General features: G+C 42.2%; 1 protein-coding gene across 6 annotated transcripts in view; it reads right to left on the reverse strand.

The window, feature by feature from the left end:
• Positions 1-22,738, reverse strand: part of mapkap1 (MAPK associated protein 1) — a 371,223-nt gene that overhangs the window by 217,356 nt on the left and 131,129 nt on the right. For all 6 annotated transcript variants that reach the window (XM_038782195.1, XM_038782200.1, XM_038782197.1 and 3 more), the window contains one exon: positions 15,580-15,752. In XM_038782195.1, the coding sequence (XP_038638123.1) occupies positions 15,580-15,752 (173 nt within the window). The remainder of the gene's footprint in view (positions 1-15,579; positions 15,753-22,738) is intronic.

The following is a 22,738-nucleotide window of genomic DNA, read 5'->3' on the forward strand; positions in this document are numbered from 1 at the left end:
GATGGACATCATCCAAGGGTCGTAAACAAAGTGGCTAGTGAGATAATTTACGTATCAGTTCTAATTTCCCCAAATTCACTAGATTCGGGAAAGGATCAAAAAATTTGAAATAGCAAATGCAACTTCTCTGTTCAAAAAGGGAGGGAGTTGGAAAGCAGCAACAATAGGCCAATTAGCTTAATGTCTGTCATAGGGAAAATGTTTGAAGTTATTATTAAAGTTGCCATGGCAGGGCACTTTGAAAAACCCAAAGCAATCAGGCAGAGTAAACATGGTTTTGTGAAAGATAAATCATGTTTAACCAATTGATTAGAGTTCTTTGAAGGAGTCACGTGCTGCAGATAAAGGAGAACTGGTGGATGCCCTGTACTTAGATTTTCAGAAGGCATTTTATAAAGTGCCACATCAAAGATTAATGCGGAAAATTAAAGCACATGGTGTCGGGGATAATATATTGTACAGATAGGTGACAGGAAACAAGAGTTGGCATAAATGGGCCTTGTAATGGTTGGCATGATCTAACAAGAGTGTTAAGAGCCTCGTTGATGTTAGACACGAGGACGTCCCAAAACCTGGAAGGGTAACTTGGAACCCGGTTCATAAGAGAGTTTGTTTTACATCAATTAAGCATAATGCGAGGACACATATGCAAACCAGGGAGGGAAGATCCAGTCTTGGTACATCCACTCAACTAAAAGGTTTATTAACAGGTGAAACAAGAGAGGACACTCCACAATACATAACGAAAGTACACCTAACTACAATAATAGACGGATGCGCACACATTCTGGAATTAACCCCGTGGCCATCTATCTGCGCCCCTGAACTCTGAAAAATGTACCTCACAGTGTAAGTTTATGAACTAAAACTAGCAAATACCTACCACCCACGAGTTATCTTGATGCTTAGGAAACCTCCTTTGAGTCAGCACGATTTTTCTGGAGGTTTTCAGATCAACAGCTTTTAGCATAGAATACTGCTTTCTGGGAGAGAGAGAGAGTTCTGTTATCCAGCTGGGTGTGGTTGTGATTGTTACTGCTTTTCCATGAATTTCTCTTGTTTCTCCTTTCCATCTCTCCTGCCAGTACAGACCTACACACAGTTACTGATATATCAAATTTCTCTTTTGATGATCTCCTATCTGAACAACCTGCTTTGGAAACCAGGCTTTTAACACGTGTGTGAACTGTATTCTCATCTCTTCTGCAGCTTTAACATCTAAAATTCTATATTTCTATTGTTCCCCATTTCACTTAAGTAGATATATGTACGATGCAACTAAAAGTGGTATACAGGGCACACTTTTTAAAAATAAATTTAGAGTACCCAATTCATTTTTTCCAATTAAGGGGCAATTTAGCATGGTCAATCCACCTAGCCTGCAATTTTTGGGTTGTGGGGGCAAAACCCACGCAAACACGGGGAGAATGTGCAAACTCCACATGGACAGTGATTCAGAGCCGGGATCGAACCTGGGACCTCGGCGCCGTGAGGCAGCAGGGCTAACCCACCATGCGTCACACTTAACGAAGGCTAGTCCATATGTCCATACATTCTGGTCCTGCCCGAAATTGGAGAGATATTGGAGGTCATTTTAGCACCATGTCCGAAGCTCTGCATATGGAATTGGAGTTGGGTCTCCTAGAGGCCATATTCAGGGTATCAGACAGGAGCGGGGCAGATGTCTTAGCCTTCGCCTCTTTGAGTGCTCGCACGCAGGTCCTGCTGGGGTAGAGTTCAGCATCTCCCCCAGTGCCTCAACGTGGCTGGGGGACCAGTTGCCGTTTTTGTCCTTAGAAACGGTGAAATTTACCCCGGGGGGGGGGGGGGGGGGGAGGAGACCCCTTCAGACAACAGCACTCTTATCAGTTCCTCTTTCATCACATTCTTCAAACTTTATTTTATCCATATTTCTTTCACCTTTATTGTGTCTCATTCTTAAATCTTTACATTATTCAAGCTCTTGGCATGTACCACAGGGGTCAGTTCTGGGGTCTCAAAAGTTTACATAAATGACTTGGATAAAAAGACTGACGGTACGGTTGTTAAACTTGCTGATGACACAAAAATATGCAGGAAAGTAAAGATAAAGAGGGAGACTCGTAGAAAGGTAGAAGTAGAAAGAAGTTGAAACGTGATGTCAAGCCTGCAGGTAAGTGATTGGCTGGACTGGTAAGTAGTTTTTTTCCCTGCGGTGTTGTCGTGCGGGGCGCAGTGGTTGCTGAGTGAGTGCTTGCTGAGAAGGGGAGTAAATTTTTTTTAAAAACTTACTGTTGGGAATTCCCAGCTGAATCCAGGCAGAGTGAGGATAGAGTGACTGCTGGGTAAGTAGTAAAGATTTAAATTGTTTGTGCAGGCCCATAACAGCTAATTGCTGTTCTTGTGTGGGGCGCAGTGGTTAAGTGTTTTATTTTTACCTGTATTTAAGTTGGGCAGTTCCTAAACCCTCGACACTACACTTGTAGTGTCCCCCACCCTTCCACCTCCTTTAACCCAAGGGGTAGAGTGAATAACAGGTAAGCTCTTTCTTTCTTTTTCTTTTTTTTTAAAAATCGCGAGGGATGGCAGGGAAGGCAGTGCAATGTTCCTCCTGCAGAATGTTTGAGGTGAGGGATGCCGTCAGTGTCCCTGCTGATTTCACCTGACGTGCACCCATCTCCAGCTCCTCAGAAACCGCATTAGGGCACTGGAGCTAGAGCTGGATGAACTTCGGATCATTCGGGAGGCAGAGGTGGTCATAGATAGTAGCTTCAGGGATGTAGTTACTCCGAAGAACCAAGATAGATGGGTGACGGTGAGAGGGGCTGGGAGGAAGCAGTCAGTGCAGGGATCCTCTGTGGTCCTTCCCCTCAGTAACAAGTATACAGTTTTGGATACTGTTGAGGGGACGACCTACCAGGAGTAAGCCACGGTGAACGGATCTCCAGCATTGAATCCGTCCCTGTGGCTCAGAAGGGAAGGAGGGAGAGCAGGAGAGCACTAGTTATTGGGGACTCGATAGTTAGAGGGACAGATAGATGGTTCTGTGGCAGCGAAAGAGACTCACGGATGGTATGTTGCCTCCCGGGTGCCAGGGCCCGTGACGTCTCGGACCGTCATTTCAGAATCCTTAAGGGGGAGGGGGAACAGTCACAGATCGAGGTACACATCAGTACCAACGACATAGGTAAGAGAAGGGATGGGGATTTAAACAGGAATTTAGGGAGCTAGGGTGGAAGCTGAGAGCCAGGACAAACCATGTTGTCATCTCTGGTTTGTTGCCGGTGCCACATGCTAGTGAGGTGAGGAACAGGGAGAGAGTGCAGATAAACACGTGGCTGCAGGGATGGTGTAGGAGGGAGGGTTTCAGGTACGTGGATAATTGGAGCACGTTCTGGGGAAGCTGGGACCTGTACAGTCAGGACGGTTTGCACTTGAACCAGAGGGGCATCAATATCCTGGGAGGGAAATTTGCTACGGCTCTTCGGGGAGGTTTAAACTAATTTGTCCGGGGGCTGGGAAAACGAGCTGCAGTCCAGAAGCCAGTGTTGAGAGTAATGAGGTACTGAGGAGGGTATCAAGGTCGCAGGAGTATACCGGCAGACAGAAAGGTGGGTTGAAGTGTGTCCACTTCAATGCAAAGAGCACCCGGAATAAGGTACCTACTTGGAACGTGGCCATTACGGAGACATGGTTAGAACAGGGACAGGAATGGTTATTGGAAGTTCCGGGGTATAGATGTTTCAATAAGAGTAGGAAAGTTGGTAAAAGAGGTGGAGGAGTAACATTGTTAATCAAGGATAGTTTAACGGCTGCAGAAAGGCAGTTCGAAGGGGATCTGCCTACTGAGGTAATATGGGCCGAAGGTAGAAATAGGAAAGGAGCGGTCACATTGTTAGGAGTTTTCTATAGGCCCCCAAATAGTAATAGAGATGTGGAGGAAGAAATTGCAAAACAGATTATGGATAGGTGTGGAGGTGTCAGGGTAGTTGTCATGGGTGACTTTAACTTTCCAAATATTGATTGGAACATCTATAGGTCGAACAGTTCGGATGGGGCAGTTTTTGTACAGTGTGTACAGGAGGGTTTCCTGACACAATATGTCGATAGGCCGACAAGAGGGGGGGACACATTGGATTTGGTACTGGGTAATGAACCGGGCCAAGTGTTAGATTTGTTTGTGGGAGAGCACTTTGGAGATAGTGACCACAATTCGGTGTCTTTCACTATTGCAATGGAGAGGGATAGGGCCATACGGCAAGGCAAGGTTTATAATTGGGGGAGGGGTAATTATGATGCGATTAGGCAAGAATTAGGGAGCATAAGATGAGAACAGAAACTCTCAGGGAAAGGCACAAATGAAAAGTGGAGCTTGTTCAAGGAACAAATACTGCGTGTCCTTGATAGGTATGTCCCTGTCAGGCGGGGAGGAAATGGTCGTGTGAGGGAACCATGGTTCACAAAAGAGGTTGAATGTCTTGTCCAGAGGAAAAAGGAAGAGTATGTAAGGATGAGAAAACAAGGTTCAGTTGGATCGCTTGAGGGTTACAAGGTAACAAGGAATGAGCTAAAAAAAAAAAGGGCTTAGGAGAGCTAGGAGGGGGCATGGGAAGTCCTTGGCGGGTCGGATCAAGGAAAACACCAAGGCTTTTTTATGTGAGAAATAAAAGAATGACCAGGGTGAGGGTAGGGCCAGTCAAGGACTGTAGTGGGAACTTGTACATGGAGTCAGAAGAAATAGGAGGTGTTGAATGAATACTTTTCTTCAGGATTCACCAAGGAGAGAGGCCATGTTTTTGAGGATAAGAGTGTGATACAGGCAGGTAGGCTGGAGGAGGTAGGATATATTAGCAATTTTGAAAAACCTGAGGGTCGACAAGTCCCCTGGGCCAAATGGGATATATCCAAGGATTCTTTGGGAGACAAGGGATGAGATTGCAGAGCCTTTGGCTTTGATCTTTGGGTCATCACTGTCCACGGGGATAGTGCCCGAGGACTGGAGAGTGGCGAATGTTGTTCCTCTGTTCAAGAAAGGGAATAGGAATGACCCTGGTAATTATATGCCAGTTAGTCTTACTTCGGTGGTCGGTAAGTTAATGGAAAGGTCCTGAAGGATAGGATTTATGACCACTTAGAAAGATGCAGCTTAATCCGGGATAGCCAACACGGATTCGTGAAGGGTAAGTCTTGCCTCACAAATTTGACTGAATTCTTTGAGGAGGTATCTAAGTGTGTAGATGAAGGTAGAGCAGTTGATGTATACATGGATTTTAGTAAGGCGTTTGATAAGGTTCCCCATGGTCAGCTCATCAAGAAAGTAAGGAGATGTGGGATAGAGGGAAATTTGGCCAATTGGATAAGTAACTGGCTATCACATAGACGACAGAGGGTGGTGGTGGATGGAAAATTTTCAGACTGGAGACCAGTTACCAGCGGTGTACCACAGGGATCAGTGCTGGGTCCTCTGCTATTTATGATTTTTATCAATGACTTGGAGGAGGGGGCTGAAGAGTGGGTCAGTAAATTTGCTGATGTCACCAAGATTGGTGGAGTAGTGGATGAGGTGGAGGGCTGTTGTAGGCTGCAAAGGAACATTGATAGGATGGAGAGCTGGGCCGAAAAATGGCAGTTAGATTTGAACCCTGATAAGTGCGAGGTGATTCATTTTGGTAGAAAAAATTTGAATGCAGATTACAGGGCAGGGTTCTGAGGAGTGTGGAGGAACAGAGAGATCTTGGGGTTCATGTCCACAGATCTCTGAAGGTTGCCACTCAAATGGATAGAGCCATGAAGAAGGCCTATCGTGTTTTAGCGTTTATTAACAGGGGCTTGAGTTTAAGAGCCGCGGGGTTATGCTGCAACTATACATGACCCTGGTGAGACCACATTTGGAGTATTGTGTGCAGTTATGGTCACCTCACTATAGGAAGGATGTGGAAGCATTGGAAAGAGTGCAGAGGAGATTTACCAGGATGCTGCCTGGTTTGCAGGATAGGTCTTATGAGGAAAGGTTGAGGGAGCTAGGGCTTTTCTCTTTGGAGCGGAAGAGGATGAGAGGCGACTTAATAAAGGTTTATAAGATGATGAGGGGGATAGATAGAGTGGACTATTTCCTCGGGTGGATGTAGCTGTTACAAGGGGGCATAACTATAAGATTCAGGGTGGGAGATATAAGAGGGATATCCGAGGTAGGTTCTTTACTCAGAGAGTGGTTAGGGTGTGGAATGGACTGCCTGCTGTGACAGTGGAGTCGGACACTTCAGGAACTTTCAAGCGGTTATTGGATAGGCACATGGAGCACACCATGGGAGAATGGCATCATGAGAATGACAGGGAGTGGGATAGTTTGATCTTGGTTTCGGACAATGCTCGGCACAACATCGAGGGCCGAAGGGCCTGTTCTGTGCTGTACTGTTCTATGTTAAAGTAAGTTGTGAAGATATAAGGAAACCCCAAAAGGACAGAGATAGATTCAGTGGTTGGGCAAAGGCCTGACAAATGGAGTAAAATGTGGGGAAATGTGAAATTCTCCATTTCGGCAGTAAGAATAAAGAAGAAACACGTTATCTACATGGTGAGAGATCACAGAGTTCTGAGATTCAGCGTCATCTTGGTTCTGGTGCATGAAATTGCAAACGGTTAATATGCAGGTACAGCAAATAATTCGGAAAGCAAATAGAATGTTATTGATTATTGTGAGGGGAATTGAATACATAAGGAGGGAGGTTATGCTTCAGTTGTACAGGACACTGGTGAGACCACATCTGGATTACTATGTATTTGTCTCCATATTTAAGGAAAGGTGTCAATGCGTGAGTAGTCCAGAAAAGATTTAGAGGACTAATACCAGGAATGGATGGGTTGTATTGGAGAGAATGCTTCCTCTTGTGAGAGAATCTAGAACTGGGGCTCATAAGGGGTTGCCCATTTAAGACTATGACTAGATTGTTTTTTGTTTCAGAGGGTCGTAAGTCTTTGGAACTCCCTTGCTCTTAAGCCAGTGGAGGCAGAGTCTTTGAATATTTGTAAAGCAGAGGTAGATAGATTCTTGGTAACCGAGAGGGTGGAATGTTATCGGGGGTAGGTGGGAGGTTACAATCAGATCAGCCATGATCTTATTGAATGGCGGAGCAAGCTCGAGTGGCCTACTCCTCCTGCTCCTTTTTTTAAAAGAACTATTTTTTATTCAAATTTTAACATTTTTACATTTAACGCACATAACATCACAAAACAAAATAAATCCAACACCAACCGCTGAGCCCATCCCCAACCAATCTCCCCACCTCGTGCCCCCCCACCCCAGCATGAAACCTGCTCCCAACCCACCTCCACAACTCACCACCCCCCCCACCTTAGCACGAAACCAGCTCCCCGAAATGTAGTATAAACCAACCCCATCTTTTGTGGAATCCCTCGCTCACCTCTCAAAGCAAATTACATTTCACCTTTTCTAAGTGCAAGAATTCCATTAAATCTTCCCGCTGCACCGATGCACAGGGTGGAGAAACTGACCTCCACCCGAATAGAATCCGCCTGCGAGCAATCGACGAGGCAGAGACTAAAACATTTGCCCCTGCTCCGGTCTGCAACTCCAGTAGGTCTGACATCCCAAATATGGCCCCCAGGGGACTGGGCTCTAAATCCACATGCAAGAGGGTCAACAAGGTTCCTAAGAACAACCTCAAAACCTTCTCCAACTTCGGGCAGGACCAGAACGCGTATGTGATTGGCTGGGCCCCTCTCACATTGCTCACAAATATCCTCCATCCTCTCAAACAGCCAGCTCATCCTTGACTTAGGCAGGTGCACTCGGTGTATTATCTTTAGCTGCATCAGCCCCCAGCCTCGCACACAAGGTTGAGGCATTCACCCTCCGCAGCACCTCACACTACAACCTCGCCTCCAGTCCCATGCCCAGCTGCCTACTCCTGCTCCTAATTCGTATGTTCATATGTACGTGGTGCCACATGTCTGTTAAAAGTGCCACATAAGAAATCTGAGTGACTAATCTTTGTTGTATCAGCTATTTAAAGTGTATTTATCATTTCTATGGAATACAATTTGCCTGTTAATTTATGTTTAATTGTTACAGTAAAAATACTCAAAATTGAAATCTTCAGTTACTTCCACTGGGACTGTTTGGGAGCTTTGATTCTTTTACATTATTGGTCTCCAGGAAGTCCTAACAATATTGTCACAAATGTGTAATTATGATAGTGCAAATTATTAGGGCAACTGTTTCAAAGGTACAATTCTGTCATCAAACCTTTACATTGAGTCTTAAATCATTTTCAAAATGAAAGTATGGACAGACAAATCACACCTTTCAAATCTCTTGAGCTGGATATGAAGAGTCATTAAAATGTGTGAACTCTCAAGGGACATCAAATGTACAGTCTAAAGGGATGAAAACTCCTGAGAGAACAGGAGGCAAGAAGAAACTTCACAGGGTCTCAATAGAATTAACTTCTTTGCCTGGTGAAATAATGATTCTTCAAAATTAACATAGCAGCCATTTTGTTTTGGTTGCGATAAAGACAGGTTGCGAAAGCCTTGGTGCAGAACCCCCATGTAGGGAATCACCATCAGAGGGATTTCTCTCGGCCACTCGGTCAAAGAGGAAGGCAATCCTTAAATAAAGTGTTGTTCTGCTGAAAACAATCTAGGCAATCTTCAAGTGCCACAGCCGCAGAACTAGTGAGGAACAAGAAACCTTCTCTATCTCCCAAAACCTGGCTGACCTGCTGAATCCACCATAAAAAGGCAAACACTGACTAGTCAACTAGTCACAGCTGCTAAACTAGACCTCAAGTTTCAACTCCTTCACTTTAAAAGAAAGGAATTCTAGCAACAGGCTCGCTGAAATAGATTTTAAATCTTATATTTAAGATTGGGTCCATTCACAATCAATCCATCCTGGTATTAGTCCTGTAAACCTTCACTGAACTGCCCATGCACCTTTCCTTAAATATGGAGTCCCGGGTTCGATTCCGGGCTTGGGTCACTGTCTGTGCGGAGTCTGCATGTTCTCCCAGTGTCCACATGGGTTTCCTCCGGGTGCGGTTTCCTCAGTGTACCCGAACAAGCGCCAGAGTGTGGCGACTATGGGATTTTCACAATAGCTTAATTGCAGTGTTAATGTAAGCCTACTTGTGACACTAATTATTGTCCCTTTAAAATAGCTTTTGAAAGTTTGTTTCACTTGCAATGCTTTCCACATTACCAGTCTTATTAAATGGAATTAGCAATACTGCAATATTGTATGCACAAATTAAAAGATTTGACATTCAAAAAATTACCTAAAATACAGAAATAGACAGCCACTTCTATTTAAATTCCATGTAAGCAGCATAATCAGTAAATTACTTTTTGAAACACTGCAAGCCAAAGTTCAGCATGGTCAATACCACACTTTAAAATTTAGAATCTTGTCAGCTCAAGGTGTAGTCTCAATATCTCAACATCTCCATCTAAAGCAAAATATGTAGTTGATACCAAGACAAAAAGCTTTACAATCCGCTGAGCTGGTATCCATTTAATTGAGACAAATTTAGGGTCTGTATTGCAACTTCATCCACAAGTAGAATTTCTCACTATAGAATAATCCAAAAATCATGGAAATTAGGAATTGCTCATCCTTTGCTTAATTCTAAAATCTTGCAATCTTCAGGCTTATTTTTGAAAGGTGAGCACCTCTTCCTTTAATCTAACACCAAATTTAACACTGTTGGTCCACTTAACTTGTGGGGTTTTTAATTCCCTAAGGGAATCTATATTTTATGTAAATTTTAAATTATTTCCTCAAATATTGCCATTGTTCATCTACCATACCTTCCAATTTCCCACTTCACCGTAGCCAACTAGCCCCACATCACCGATGTAGTTTGCTTTGTTCAGATATAAGAATTTAGATTCAAACTTAACTAAATCACTCTCAAAATCAATATAAAATTCTATCATATTCCAGTCACTCTTCCCCAGAGGTTTCTAGACAACAAGGTTATTAATTAACTCCATCTCATTGCACAATACTAGGTCGAAAATAGTCTGTCCCTCAGTTGATTGCTCGACATGTTGACCTTGAAAACTATCTTGAATGCATTTCATGAACTCGTCTTCCACACTATTATTGCAAACTAGGTTCAGTCTGGAGAGGTGTGCATGTACACAAGATGGCTGGTCCTGTTCAGTTCCTGGTCAATGGTAACCTCCAGGATGATGATAGTGGATGATTCAGTGATGGTAATGCCATTGAACACCAAGGACAGTCCATGCTCACTTGCTGCAAAAACTGGACAACATGCAGACTTGGCTGATGTGAAACACAAATATTACTCACTAATGACCATCTCAAAGACAACAGAATTTAACTGCCTCCTTTCAATAGTGAATGGCATGACTATTGCTGAGTCCTTCACCAATATCCCAGGGGTCACCACAGACCAGGAACGAAACTGGATGAACCACAAATACTGCAGCCATAAGAGCAGGCCAGAAACTAGATATTCTGTGGCATGTAACTTATCTCCTGACCGTCCATAGCCTTTCCACCATCTACAAGGCACAAATCAGGAGTCTGGTGGAATACGCAGCACCTGTTTTGATGAATGCACCTCCAATTACACTCAAAAGGTTCTACACCAGTGCTTTTCAATCTTTTTTTCTTGGGATCCACTTTTGTCAACCAGGCAAGCTTTGGGACTAAGCCAAGTTTGCTTACCTTTAATGCGAAAGGGGAGCCTGCTTGGTCCTTACTATCTTGCTCCAATCAGGTTCACAAGCAGAGAGCACAATGCGCATATCAGGTGCAGACTTCAGTCAGTTCCTTTGTGCTGTATGGTCATAGAATCCCCACAGTTCAGAAGGAGACCATTTGGCCCATCAAGTCTGCACCGGCCCTCTCAACGAGCACCCTACCTCGGTCTACAGCCCCACCTTATCCCCGTAACCCCACCTAAACTTTTGGACACTAAGGGGCAATTTTAACATGGTCAATCCACCTAACCTGCACATCTTTGGACTGTGGGAGGAAACCAGAGCGCCTAAAAAACCCATGCAGACACAGGGGGAAATCTCAAACCCCACACGGTCACCCAAGGCCAGAATTGAACCCGGGTCCCTGGAGCTGCTAGCCACTGTACCACCATTTTAATGCGAACATTAAATGGTGCTCGTTGAGAGGGCCGGTGCAGACTTGATGGGCCAAATGGTCTCCTTCTGAACTGTGGGAATTCTATGACCATACAGCACAAAGGAACTGACTGAAGTCTGCACCTGATATGCGCATTGTGCTCTCTGCTTGTGAACCTGATTGGAGCAAGATAGTAAGGACCAAGCAGGCTCCCCTTTCGCATTAAACAATTTTGTGACAGTTGTATCTGTTTTGTTTTTTTTGAGATCACATACAAATCATTCTGCCCGGCAATCGAGTCTCCACCAACCCGTTGAAAGACCATTCATCAAGGCCCAATACCCTATTCCTGTAACCCCACCCAACCGTTGGACACTAAGGGGCAATTTCAGCACGGCCAATCCACCTAACCTGCACATCTTTGGACTGTGGGGGGGGAAACCGCAGCGCTCGGAGGAAATCCATGCAGACACGGGGAGAATGTGCAAACTCCACACAGACAGTCACCCGAGCTCGGAATCGAACCCAGGTCCCTGTGAGGCAGGAGTGCTAACCACTGTCCCACTGCACCGCCTTCACCTTCGTGAGAACGGAAAATCCAACCTCACACACATGGGCTGGTGCGAAGGGCAATAGCAACAGAATGCTTGTTTTACTCAGCACTGGATACTCCTGGGAGATATTACTCCAGACTGCTGACAGCCTTATGGACTTTTGGCACGCTAATGTTCTGTCAGGTACAACAGCTTAGCCTTTCCATTTGGAGTCTGCTGCAAGTTAATAATTGACTCTGGCATCACAACTGGAAAAGGAATTCATCACCCACTTCTCTTTCAAAATCGGAAACTTAGCCTCTCATTTGCCAGTACTTTCCTGCACAGAACACAGATGGGCTTTGCACCCTTATGTTCATTGGCACAATTGCAAAACCATACCTCAAAAAATCATCTTTATACTGCTTTGTTCCCTAGCTACACTTCTTCTTTGTAGGCTGTTTACCAGAGGCCCTGGAGCTCTGTGTAGAGCCAATACAAGCACAGCTCTATCCTGCCATGTATTCGCCTAAGCAATTCTCTCCAGCAGATTCAGATGAGAGATTCTGGCCAGTAAGTACACTGCCTATTTAGTGTCCCTGGCCATATTTTCCTTATAACAAAATGATCCATCAGCATAATCCTCTTGCCTTGCTTACTAGCAGTTAGAAATTGGAAGCTCTTAGGGTGGCACAGTGATTAGCACTGCTGCCTCACGGCGCCGAGGTCCCAGGTTCAATCCCGACCCACTGGGTCACTATCCGTGTGGAGTTTGTACATTTTCCCCGTGCCTGTGTGGGTTTCGCCCCCACAACCCAAAGATGTGCAGGGTAGGTGGATTGGCCACGCTAAATAGCCCCACAATTGGAAAAAAGAAATTGGGTACTCTAAATGTATTTTTAAAAAATAAATTGGAAGCTCCCTTTCATGATAGGGCGTCAAAAGCACATACGTACAGGCGCTTAACATCACATGGACGTGCAGGGAGTGTGACCTGCTCCTACTGTTGCTTATGGTCACAAGACTGTGCAGAGCCTCATTTCGTTCTCATTTAAAAGCCAGTAGCGGTCGCCATTCTCAATTTAAATGCTGGTAGCAGCCGTTGGGCACTTCTCACGTGATCAGGACCACTGCGGAATGCTGCAACCGAACACTCCGCAACCCTCCCCACACCCACCCACAGGTTGCAACCCGCATTTTGAAAACCCTACTCTACACTATCCACGATAAAGCAGGCAGTTTGACTGGCATCCATCCAATACCTCAAGCATTCACTCCCTCCACCACCAGAGCATTGTCTCTCTTGTATGCACCATCTACACCACAAAATGCAGTGTAGCAACCGGCCACAGTTCCTTTGACAGCACCTTCCCAAATCAGCAAACTATCTTCTCGAAGGACAAGGGCAGCAACATTTGGAACACCAAAATGCAATCTCTCTCAAAATCAATAACCATTCGGACTTGGAAATATATTGCCGTTCCTTCATCCTCACTGGGTGAAAATCTTGGGTTTTAGGGGACCACGTGATGAAGGCATGGGAACAGCTGCTTTTCCGTGGACTCTGGTGCCACTCGATTTATAATCCATCATTTACCCTGATCACCTGGCACAGGTTTGCCAAATCCACAAACTACTATTTGATGTTATGTCCGTAGCAGACTTCTGGAATATCCAGAACAAATGAAGAAATCTGGTGATAAAATGGTGCAATCCTATTCAACGGGGGTGGAGCCGCCATTTCAACATGGTGACTTGATCCTTGGGAGGTCACTGGACCCGACACTCTCTGAGGTGCTCTCAGAGGCGCTGAAAATGATGACTGCCAACATTATCTGAGTTATTGATCAGAGACTCTGTGCTGACACATGGCTTGAGTGCTCATGAGACCGAGTTGCAGAATATCAATTAAAGGCTCGAGGAAACAAAGGAAAGAATCGAAAATGGGTCTTCTTCAGCTGAAGCTCATATTCAATCCTTGGAAAATAGCTATGCGGCATGTCAAAAATCCTGGAAGGACTGAAAAACCAAGGTCGGAGTAAGAATATCGGGCTGTCAGTCTGCCTAATGAGTTGGAGAGCAAGACTCCTGTTGACTGCCACGTTTTCTTCGGCTGGATACAAATTCAAATTGGAAAGAGCGTACTGTTTCCTATCTGTGAAGTCAAGGGACAATCAATGTGCCACACCTATAATCATTCACTGTCACAATTTTAAAGATAGGCAGGAGGTCCTGGAGATGGTGAGAGCGTTGGACCTGGCTCCATGAGGAGGTGAGGATTTTCCTTTTCCAAGGCATTTCGGTGGTGACACAGCGGAATTTTCAAAGCTACGATAAAGTTCGATGGCAACTCAAAACAGCTGGAGTGAATTATGCTATGTATTATCCTGCACCCCTGAAAGTGTTATCTGGTGACTCCGATAAGTCTTTCAATAATCCTATCATTCTTAATACTCTTACAGCGTGGAGATTAGTTGGCCAATGAGTTGGAGAGCAAGACTCCTGTTGACTGCCACGTTTTCTTCGGCTGGATACAAATTCAAATTGGAAAGAGCGTACTGTTTCCTATCTGTGAAGTCAAGGGACAATCAATGTGCCACGCCTATAATCATTCACTGTCACAATTTTAAAGATAGGCAGAAGGTCCTGGAGATGGTGAGAGCGTTGGACCTGGCTCCATGAGGAGGTGAGGATTTTCCTTTTCCAAGGCTTTTCGGTGGTGACACAGCGGAATTTTCAAAGCTACGATAAAGTTCGATGGCAACTCAAAACAGCTGGAGTGAATTATGCTATGTATTATCCTGCACCCCTGAAAGTGTTATCTGGTGACTCCGATAAGTCTTTCAATAATCCTATCATTCTTAATACTCTTACAGCGTGGAGATTGGTTTGCCAATTAGAAGGTAGATCTAAACGGACTTCCGCTCACTCTCGCATCCAGGGCAACGCAGACTTCCCATCAGGTATTGTGGACCATGGAGGGATAGAGACATTTGTAGGCTGGAGACATATTATTCAGAGACATGTTTCTTGTCATCCTTTGAGCAACTAAGCCAACAATTTGACATCCCAAGCCGTTTCTTTTTTTTAAAAAAAAGTTTTTGTACCTTGGAGACATTATCCTTAGCAAGATGACTTTGTGACTTGACTCCTCCTTTCTGGTGGAAAAAACCCTGAATTCTGTGGAGCCTAAACAGTTTATTACTAAGTTCTACAACACCAGGGTCTAGATCCTATGCTAGTACTTTGGGCACCTTGCAGACTTGGGTAAAAGCATTGATTAGGAGACATGCGGTCATATATGGGATTATGCCAGTAAAATTTATGTTTGCAATAAAATGAGGGAGACACAATTTAAGATATTGCACTGCATACATATTACACCTAGTCTTAGACACAGGTTAGATCCTGATATATCCCCGACATGCCCGTGCCTGGATTTTACTTTCAAATGGTATTGTGGGTGTACCAATACCAAAGAGCTTCAGCAACTCAAGAAGGAGACTCACCATTACATTCTTTTTTTTTCTAAATTTAGAGTACCCAATTTTTTTCGCATTAAGGTGCAATTTAGCCTGGCCAATCCAACTACCCTGCACATCTTTTGAGTTGTGGGGGCGAAACCCACATAATACATGGGGAGAATGTGCAAACGCCACACGGACACTGACCCAGAGCCAGGATCGAACCTGGGACCTCAGCGCCGTGAGGCAGCAGTGCTACCCACTGCGCCACCATTCTGCCCATCACTACATTCTTAACGGCAATCAGGAATGGGCAATAAATGCTGGCTGGGTCAGCAATGCCCACATTCCATGAACGAATGGCAAAGTTTGTAATTAAAAAGTCTCATTATATTGCAAAGAAGTGAGGGACAAAGAAGGGAGAAGAAAGACAATACTTCATTTTTTTTTAAACAGAGTAAAGATAAATTACTTCAATTTGGGTTCCCGTCCTTCACTTGTATACTGCCAGCAGAGTAAGCCAATCAGATCTTGGATTCTGGCATTTGCCATTGTTATCACAGTCATTGGCTGCATCTTGTCTTGGCTTGTCTGCATGGGGAGGTAGACATCAATATTTTTGGTTGCTGTGGTACCTATGTGACCCTGTGGGAGAAAAAAAAATCAAGCTGTCTTAAACAGAAAAGGTCATTTATGATCACTTGAGGGCAATTTGTATATTCATGTACATTTCTGGAAAAAACAATATAATGCCATATATTGGATGTAAATAATGGAACAAGTGAATGCCATGGTTATGGCAGCATTTCTTTGCTTTGCATCCCAACAATGTATGTTTCTTCAAATTTACCATAACCAGAATACTACTTAACGTCAAATATGAATTTATGGCAATCAAAACGAATTTTGTTTTAAAATCATTTGCTTGGATCTGCAGAAATACAATTACAGGGCAAGGAAAATCAGGTTTGTCCATCAGTGAGTCCGCTGAGCACTGACAGCAGTACCATTGCTAGCTTGATGTTGGAACCTAAATAAATGCAGCAAATGTTATTTATGTGAAAGATCTTCCAACCGAATTGCGCAACTTCAGGATCACATTTGAGTGCATCTTATCTACTTAATTTTGTCATTAACTAGGTAGGTGCTGCAATAAAATAAAATGTATAAATAAAAAACAAGAGAAAGAAAGTCGATCATTGGCAACACAGAACCTTTCCCACCAACACAAAATACGTTTTAATTGACTTCAGAGTGTAGATTTCCCAATCATCGTTATTTTAATACTGGCAGGAACCCATTTAAAATAAATGCTCTGCTCAACAAAGCATGCAAATGGAATACTGCCAGCAGTAAAATAATGTTGATCAGAAATCTAGGTTCAGAAGTCACACTGCAAAGAAGTATTAAAAAGGGCATTCTGACCTCAAATTGAATTTACATGTGAACAATCAGCTTCTAACTGACTTAACAAGACAAACACCAGTCACAGCCTCTGGTCTAAATGGGTCACGTTCAAGGTATGCAAAGCTGCAATTCAGCAGCAAAGGAATATATTTTGCATTGTACGGCTTGTGTGTCCATAATACACTTCATCTAGCCCCACCATTATAAATAAGGCTGTCAATGCAGTTCGCAGGACTCAAAATTATAACAGTCACATCTGTTTTATACGGTCCTACAGATTCATATAAAATCATACAGCATCACAAAGGCCATTTGGCCCATCATGTTTGTGCTGCTTATTTGGCAGTGTTATTCAATTGATTCCACTTCTCTGCTCTTTCCCCACTACTCTGTAAATATTTTCCCTTCAAGTATTTATTCAATTCTCTTAAATGCTACTACAGCATAAATAAACAAGTGTATTTTTCAAGCACATTTGTTTTAGAGAAGCCACATGTACTTGTCATTGTTAACATTACAGCAAAATATTAAATAAATCAGAAGTGTGAAATGGAAGGATGTCTTTATTTCACCATAACATCTACACATTGGTGGACCCATGCTACTGTCGCCTCAGACACCATTTGATGACTGGCTAAATTAGATATGGCATGTTTTAAGCTATACAGCATAGAATCATTTAATATTTTTATATCAATCATAGAGTGATCTATACATTCCTGGAGCAAATAAATCCACATCACAATTATTCTTGAAACCTTAATGCTTCAGTATCATTCCACTAGGTAAACTTACTAAAATTAGGTCTCTTTTGCATGGCGAATGGAACACATGGTCATTATTCATTTTTTAGTAATTCCAATGAACCACTTCCAGTTACACTGAAAGTCACTGGCAGTTCAATTTTTGGAAGTAAATACCCCGTTGGTGGAGAATGAAACATTTTCCACTTTTGTCAACTGTTAGTAGTTATCATACAAATCCAAAACTAAATAAAGTTCTTGCCACTGAGTCCCGTCAACATGCCTTAATGCTAGCATCAAAGAATATCCTCAACACATTCTTCACAATGGTCATTTTGACCATGTTTTGAGTGAGACTGCTAACTTTGTGTTGATCTAAGCTACATTGTTAAGAATTTTTCTTTTTAAAAAATCATGCCTGAAGAGACCACTTAAGCCAATGGAACACTTTCATTGCGTTAGCCTGGACTGGATTCCGATCTAGTTTCTAGAGGTCCATGGACCCACTGCACTATATGACATCCAAGGTCACATCAATTTCAACGAATTGCAACTTTTTAAAAAAGGAATATTCTATCAATATTTTATAATGGTAATTTTGTAGACTATTGTTCAGAGAAAAATAGTCCTACACATATAAACCAATCAAAATACTGCTAAAAGATCCCTCACATTTTTATTCAAATGTTATACTTTGTTGATCTATTCAAATATATTCTTTTGCAAGAACGGAGGGGAAAGATTGCAAGATCAAATGATCTGAATAATATTCACAAACAATGATTGTGAAATAATCAATCTTGAGTTACCATCATCTATCAGATGCAAAAAAATAGCCTTGTGTTTGTACACAATATCCTATACTAACCAAGCAATAGAACGATTAAGTAATGCAAAAAAATGAGTATTCATTTACACTGGATAGATAAGCCCTTGTGTTGAGAAGATCTGGACCACATAAATAATTCAGTTACGTGGTCTATTCCATTAATGCCATATTCTATACTGATAACACAACATCATCGCCAAGTAATTCCAGTGGTGTTCAAATGTAATTTTTAAGACTTCTATCTCTTTAAATCATTTTCCAGAAAAATCAATACGCTTTAAATGTTAAAATAGGATTTTTATCACTATAAGAATGAATTACACATTCCAAACTCTATTAATCCTTAGAGTACAGGGTGTCCCTCAAAGACTTAAATATCGATGTAAAGATTTAATCAAATACCATTGGAGAAATATATTCTTCAATCCATTATCAGATGATGTATCACTAGATAAAGGTTGCAGTACAGTCATTAATACTCTTGTAAATTACTAAAAAGAACATAAAGTATTTCATAACATTCAATAGCTGAGAGCTATTTAAAAAGGCCATTAAAAAGCACCAAAAATTTACATTTATGATAATTGATTTTAAAATTGTGGTAGTTTCATTAAATTGATTCCCATGAAAGGACAGAAATTTAAATTATTTTAAAAGATTAATTTATTTGTTTATAATAAGGAAATATCCCTGTTTAGCTTAATCGTGAATGCTTCATAAAACTTATGACACACTTTAAAAACATTCCACTTTATTCCTTTCCAAGACCTCAAATTGTGCACTCCAATCAATCCAGACATCAATTAATCACTGCTTCCTGATTTTTGTTTTATTCTGTGTTTTTAAAAAACTTTGATATGATATGATTTTGGCACCTCACATTGGTTTCTCAACTTCAAAAAAAAAATCAAGCTTACTGATTATTTATTGGTCACTTTTCTACAAATCACAGAAAAACAAGTTCTTGGTGTTGCATTGGCCTGTTCTATTATTATTATTCTTTAAACAGGATTGAATAGAAGCACTCGATTTAATCATTGGGAAATATAGATAGCTAATCCTAATATGGGTGTAACTGAATCAAGCATTGACAGACTGTTGGCAAAGTAGTCAGCTGTACAGTTCAAAATAAGTCAAACCAATAACCCATTATGGGAGGCATGGCGGCACAGTGGTTAGCTCTGCTGCCTCACAGCTCTAGGGATCCGTGTTAAATTCCGGTTCAGGTGACTGTGTGGAGTTTGCACTTTCTCCCAGTGTCTGCAAGGATTTCCTCCGAATGCTCCTGTTTCCTTACACGCTCCAACGATGTGCAGGTTAGGTGGATTGGCCATGCTAAATTGCCCCTTAGTGTCCAAAAGGTAGCGTTATTGGGCTAAGGGGACAGGTGGAGGCGTGGAATTAAGTAGGGTGCTCTTTCCAAGGGATGGTGCAGACCCAATGGGCCGAATGGCCTCATTCTGCACTGTAGGAATTCTATGATTTGTCCAGCAAAAAGAGTATTTACTTACAATTTTTAAAACTTCTGTAAAAAATTTCAACACTGTCGCCAGAGAATCACCTATAGTAGCTACTCTTCCAGCTACCACACTAACTCTGGTGCCACCCAACTATATATATCCTTGGCTCCTCCCTATTTCTTATCTACATGCTGCCTTTTTAATAACATGATTCAAAAACAGAGCTTGTTTCCATGCGCACACTGAAAATACTTAGTTTGACCTCATTACCCCCTCTCTTCAGCCTTCCATGGTCTCCAAATTGTAAGGCTGCTTTGTCTTACATTTAGGACTGGATGAAACTAAATTTCTTCCAACTAAATATTGGGAACATCAATGGCGCATGCCATTTCCTCCATTCCTCCCTATGACACCTGTCTCCGATTGAACCAAACCGCTCACAACCTTGGTGTCAGTTTGACACCGAGATGAGCTTCTGATCACCTATCTTCACCATCACTCAGATGGCCTATTTCCAACGCTGTAACAAAGGTCATCTCCACCTCTCCCTTATCATCTGCAGCTGAAACCTTTGTTGCCTCTAGACTTGACTATTATAATGCACTACTTTTCAGCTTCTACCCTTGCATGACTAAGAGCTTGTTAAGAGGCATATTCTGATTGTGACGTAGCCGCATGCACCATCTAGAGAAGACCACGTGAAAGGGGGCAAATATGCAAATACAGGACCAGTCAGGGCCACCCCAGTGATTCAGGTGGGCGCCATGAAAAAGGATCAATGGTAAAAAGAGGAACTCAGCCTTTTGTACATGAGTCAGCGCTGGTTGCAGAGAAAGTGAGCAATCAGTGCTTGGGAAATGCAAGGGGTCATCATCCTCCTGGCATCTTGAGGCCACAAGAGAAAGTACAAAGACTGCCAATCACAATTTTTTTTTTGGGGGGGGGGGCAGGTCAGCACAAAAAAGGCTCAATTCTCAAATATTGGGTCCAATGACAATCAGAAAAAGAACCCTCCACAGAAGACTGAACTCTGGGTTTCAGGAGGTATGGGAAGAGGGACTAATTGGCTTACTGGCTGCAAAACCCATCTACAGGCCAATTTACAGGGCACCTCCCCTGAAAATCGAGGCCAGCAAACATCATTCCCCTGTTGCAGGTTTGAGACCTAAAAACAATCCCGATCTCGGTTTCCGACCCCCAGAAGGAAAATCCTGTTCCTAGACTCCATACTACAGAGTGCAAATAATAAGTACTTATAGAATTGAAATTTCTTGTGCAAATTTCATAGATTGAGCACATGCCATAGAGGATATCTTTTCATATGGCATTCGATAAGCTAAAACAAAGGACACGTGATAAAAATTAAGGTACAAGATATTTAAGTGAATGTAACGCCGTGGATAGAGGGATTGATTGAAGAGAGAAGGCAACAGATAGACATGGTTTGAATAATTGTATTTTTCATTTACATAAATAATTTTTTTTTCAAAGAATAATTCCAAAGTTGGTATCAAAGTAAAGAATACAGTAAAGTGCGAAGGAAGAATACAGGCGACTGAAGGAAGTCAGCTAGCTCTTCAAAGTGCACATCAGTTCAGAAAATGTGAAGTTAATTTCTGGAAAAAGTATGGCAAAGACTCAGTGATGTACCTTGGGGTACAGAAACATAGCCATAGAAATGTAGACAAAGGCACATGGAAGCAAAATCTGGATGTAAAACTGATGCAAGACCATAGTTTGGTCACAATTTGGTGTCCTATGATAAGGAGCATATCAAACCTTAGAAAGGAAACCGCATGATTTGTCAAAACAGTAATGAATCAGAAGGAATTACAGCTGTGCAAGAAATCTCTGGAAAAACTGAGCTTTTTCCACTGGATAAAAGTTAAAGAGCAAAACTAGAGCTTTTCAAAACTATGACAAGGTGTGAAAAGGTTTTTTTTTTAAAAAAGAGTTAAAGATGAAAGGTGATGTCTACTGGCTTGTAAATAGGTAACAAGTGCAGGCAACAATTACTACTGGAAGAATAAGTGTAAAGATTTGGAAGACATTTTGCACATGGAGTATTATAAGCACATGGAATGCTACATCATCAGTGGCTACTAACAGACATAAGTTGGATAAGTATTTGAAAAGAAAAGGTAAAAAGTGGGGAAATTAGCTTCAGTTACAGAGTTAACAGAAGTATGATAGGCTGAAAATGTGTACAGTCAAGTACAGAAAGCATATGAGAACATTGAAAATGCATTTTAAGTTCTCAAAATTGCATTAGTATGCTTTGATGTACTGAAACATTGTATGAGCCAGTCGTATATGACAGTTCCTATAAACAACACTCCTGTTATTTTAAAGCCCTGAATAAATGTTTTCTTGAAAAAACTTGAAGCAATAAGGCTGATATTTAATAAACATAATTTCCTGCACTTTATTTGGCTACTTCTTACCTGTTCAATCGAATCTTCATTGAAACACTAGTCAAATTGAAAGATGGGGTCAAGAAGCAGACAAGAATCAATGTAGGCTGCAGTGTGAATAGTAACAGCAGGGTTAATTGACAAAAACGTCAGGATTGATTTGTGGAAATAGTTCAAATGACTATTTTGAGTAAAATGGAGCCATTTTATTGAACCTATTACAGACAAACATACGAATTAGGAGTAAGCCTTTCGCCCCCTCGAGCCTATTTTGCCATTCAATATGAACATGGTTGATCTAATTTTAACCTCAGCTCCGCATTCCTGTCTACCCCCGATAGCCTTTTACCCTCTTGCCTATCAAGAATCTATCACTGCATTAAATATATTCAAAGACTCTGCCCAACCATGTTTTGGTGGAGAAAATTCCAAATCTCACAGGCCACAGTGGGAAAATAATTGCCTCATCTATATCTTAAATGGGCAACTCCTTATTTTTGAATAGTGACTCTGAGTTCTAGTTTCTCCCACAAGAGCAAAAATCTTTCCATATCCACCCTGTCAAGATCCCAGGATCTTATGTTTCAACCAAGTAATGTCTTACTCTTCTAAACTCTAGCAGATACAAGCCTAGCCTGTCCAGCCTTTCCTCATTAGACAGCCCATATATTTCAAGTATTCAGAGAGGATCTAACTGCTTCCAACGTATTTACATCTTTACTTCAAAGAGACCAACTCTATACACAGTATTCCAAATGTGGCCTCGCCAAAGCCCTTT

Source organism: Scyliorhinus canicula, chromosome 21 (assembly GCF_902713615.1).
Source record: "Scyliorhinus canicula chromosome 21, sScyCan1.1, whole genome shotgun sequence".
Lineage (NCBI taxonomy): Eukaryota > Metazoa > Chordata > Chondrichthyes > Carcharhiniformes > Scyliorhinidae > Scyliorhinus > Scyliorhinus canicula.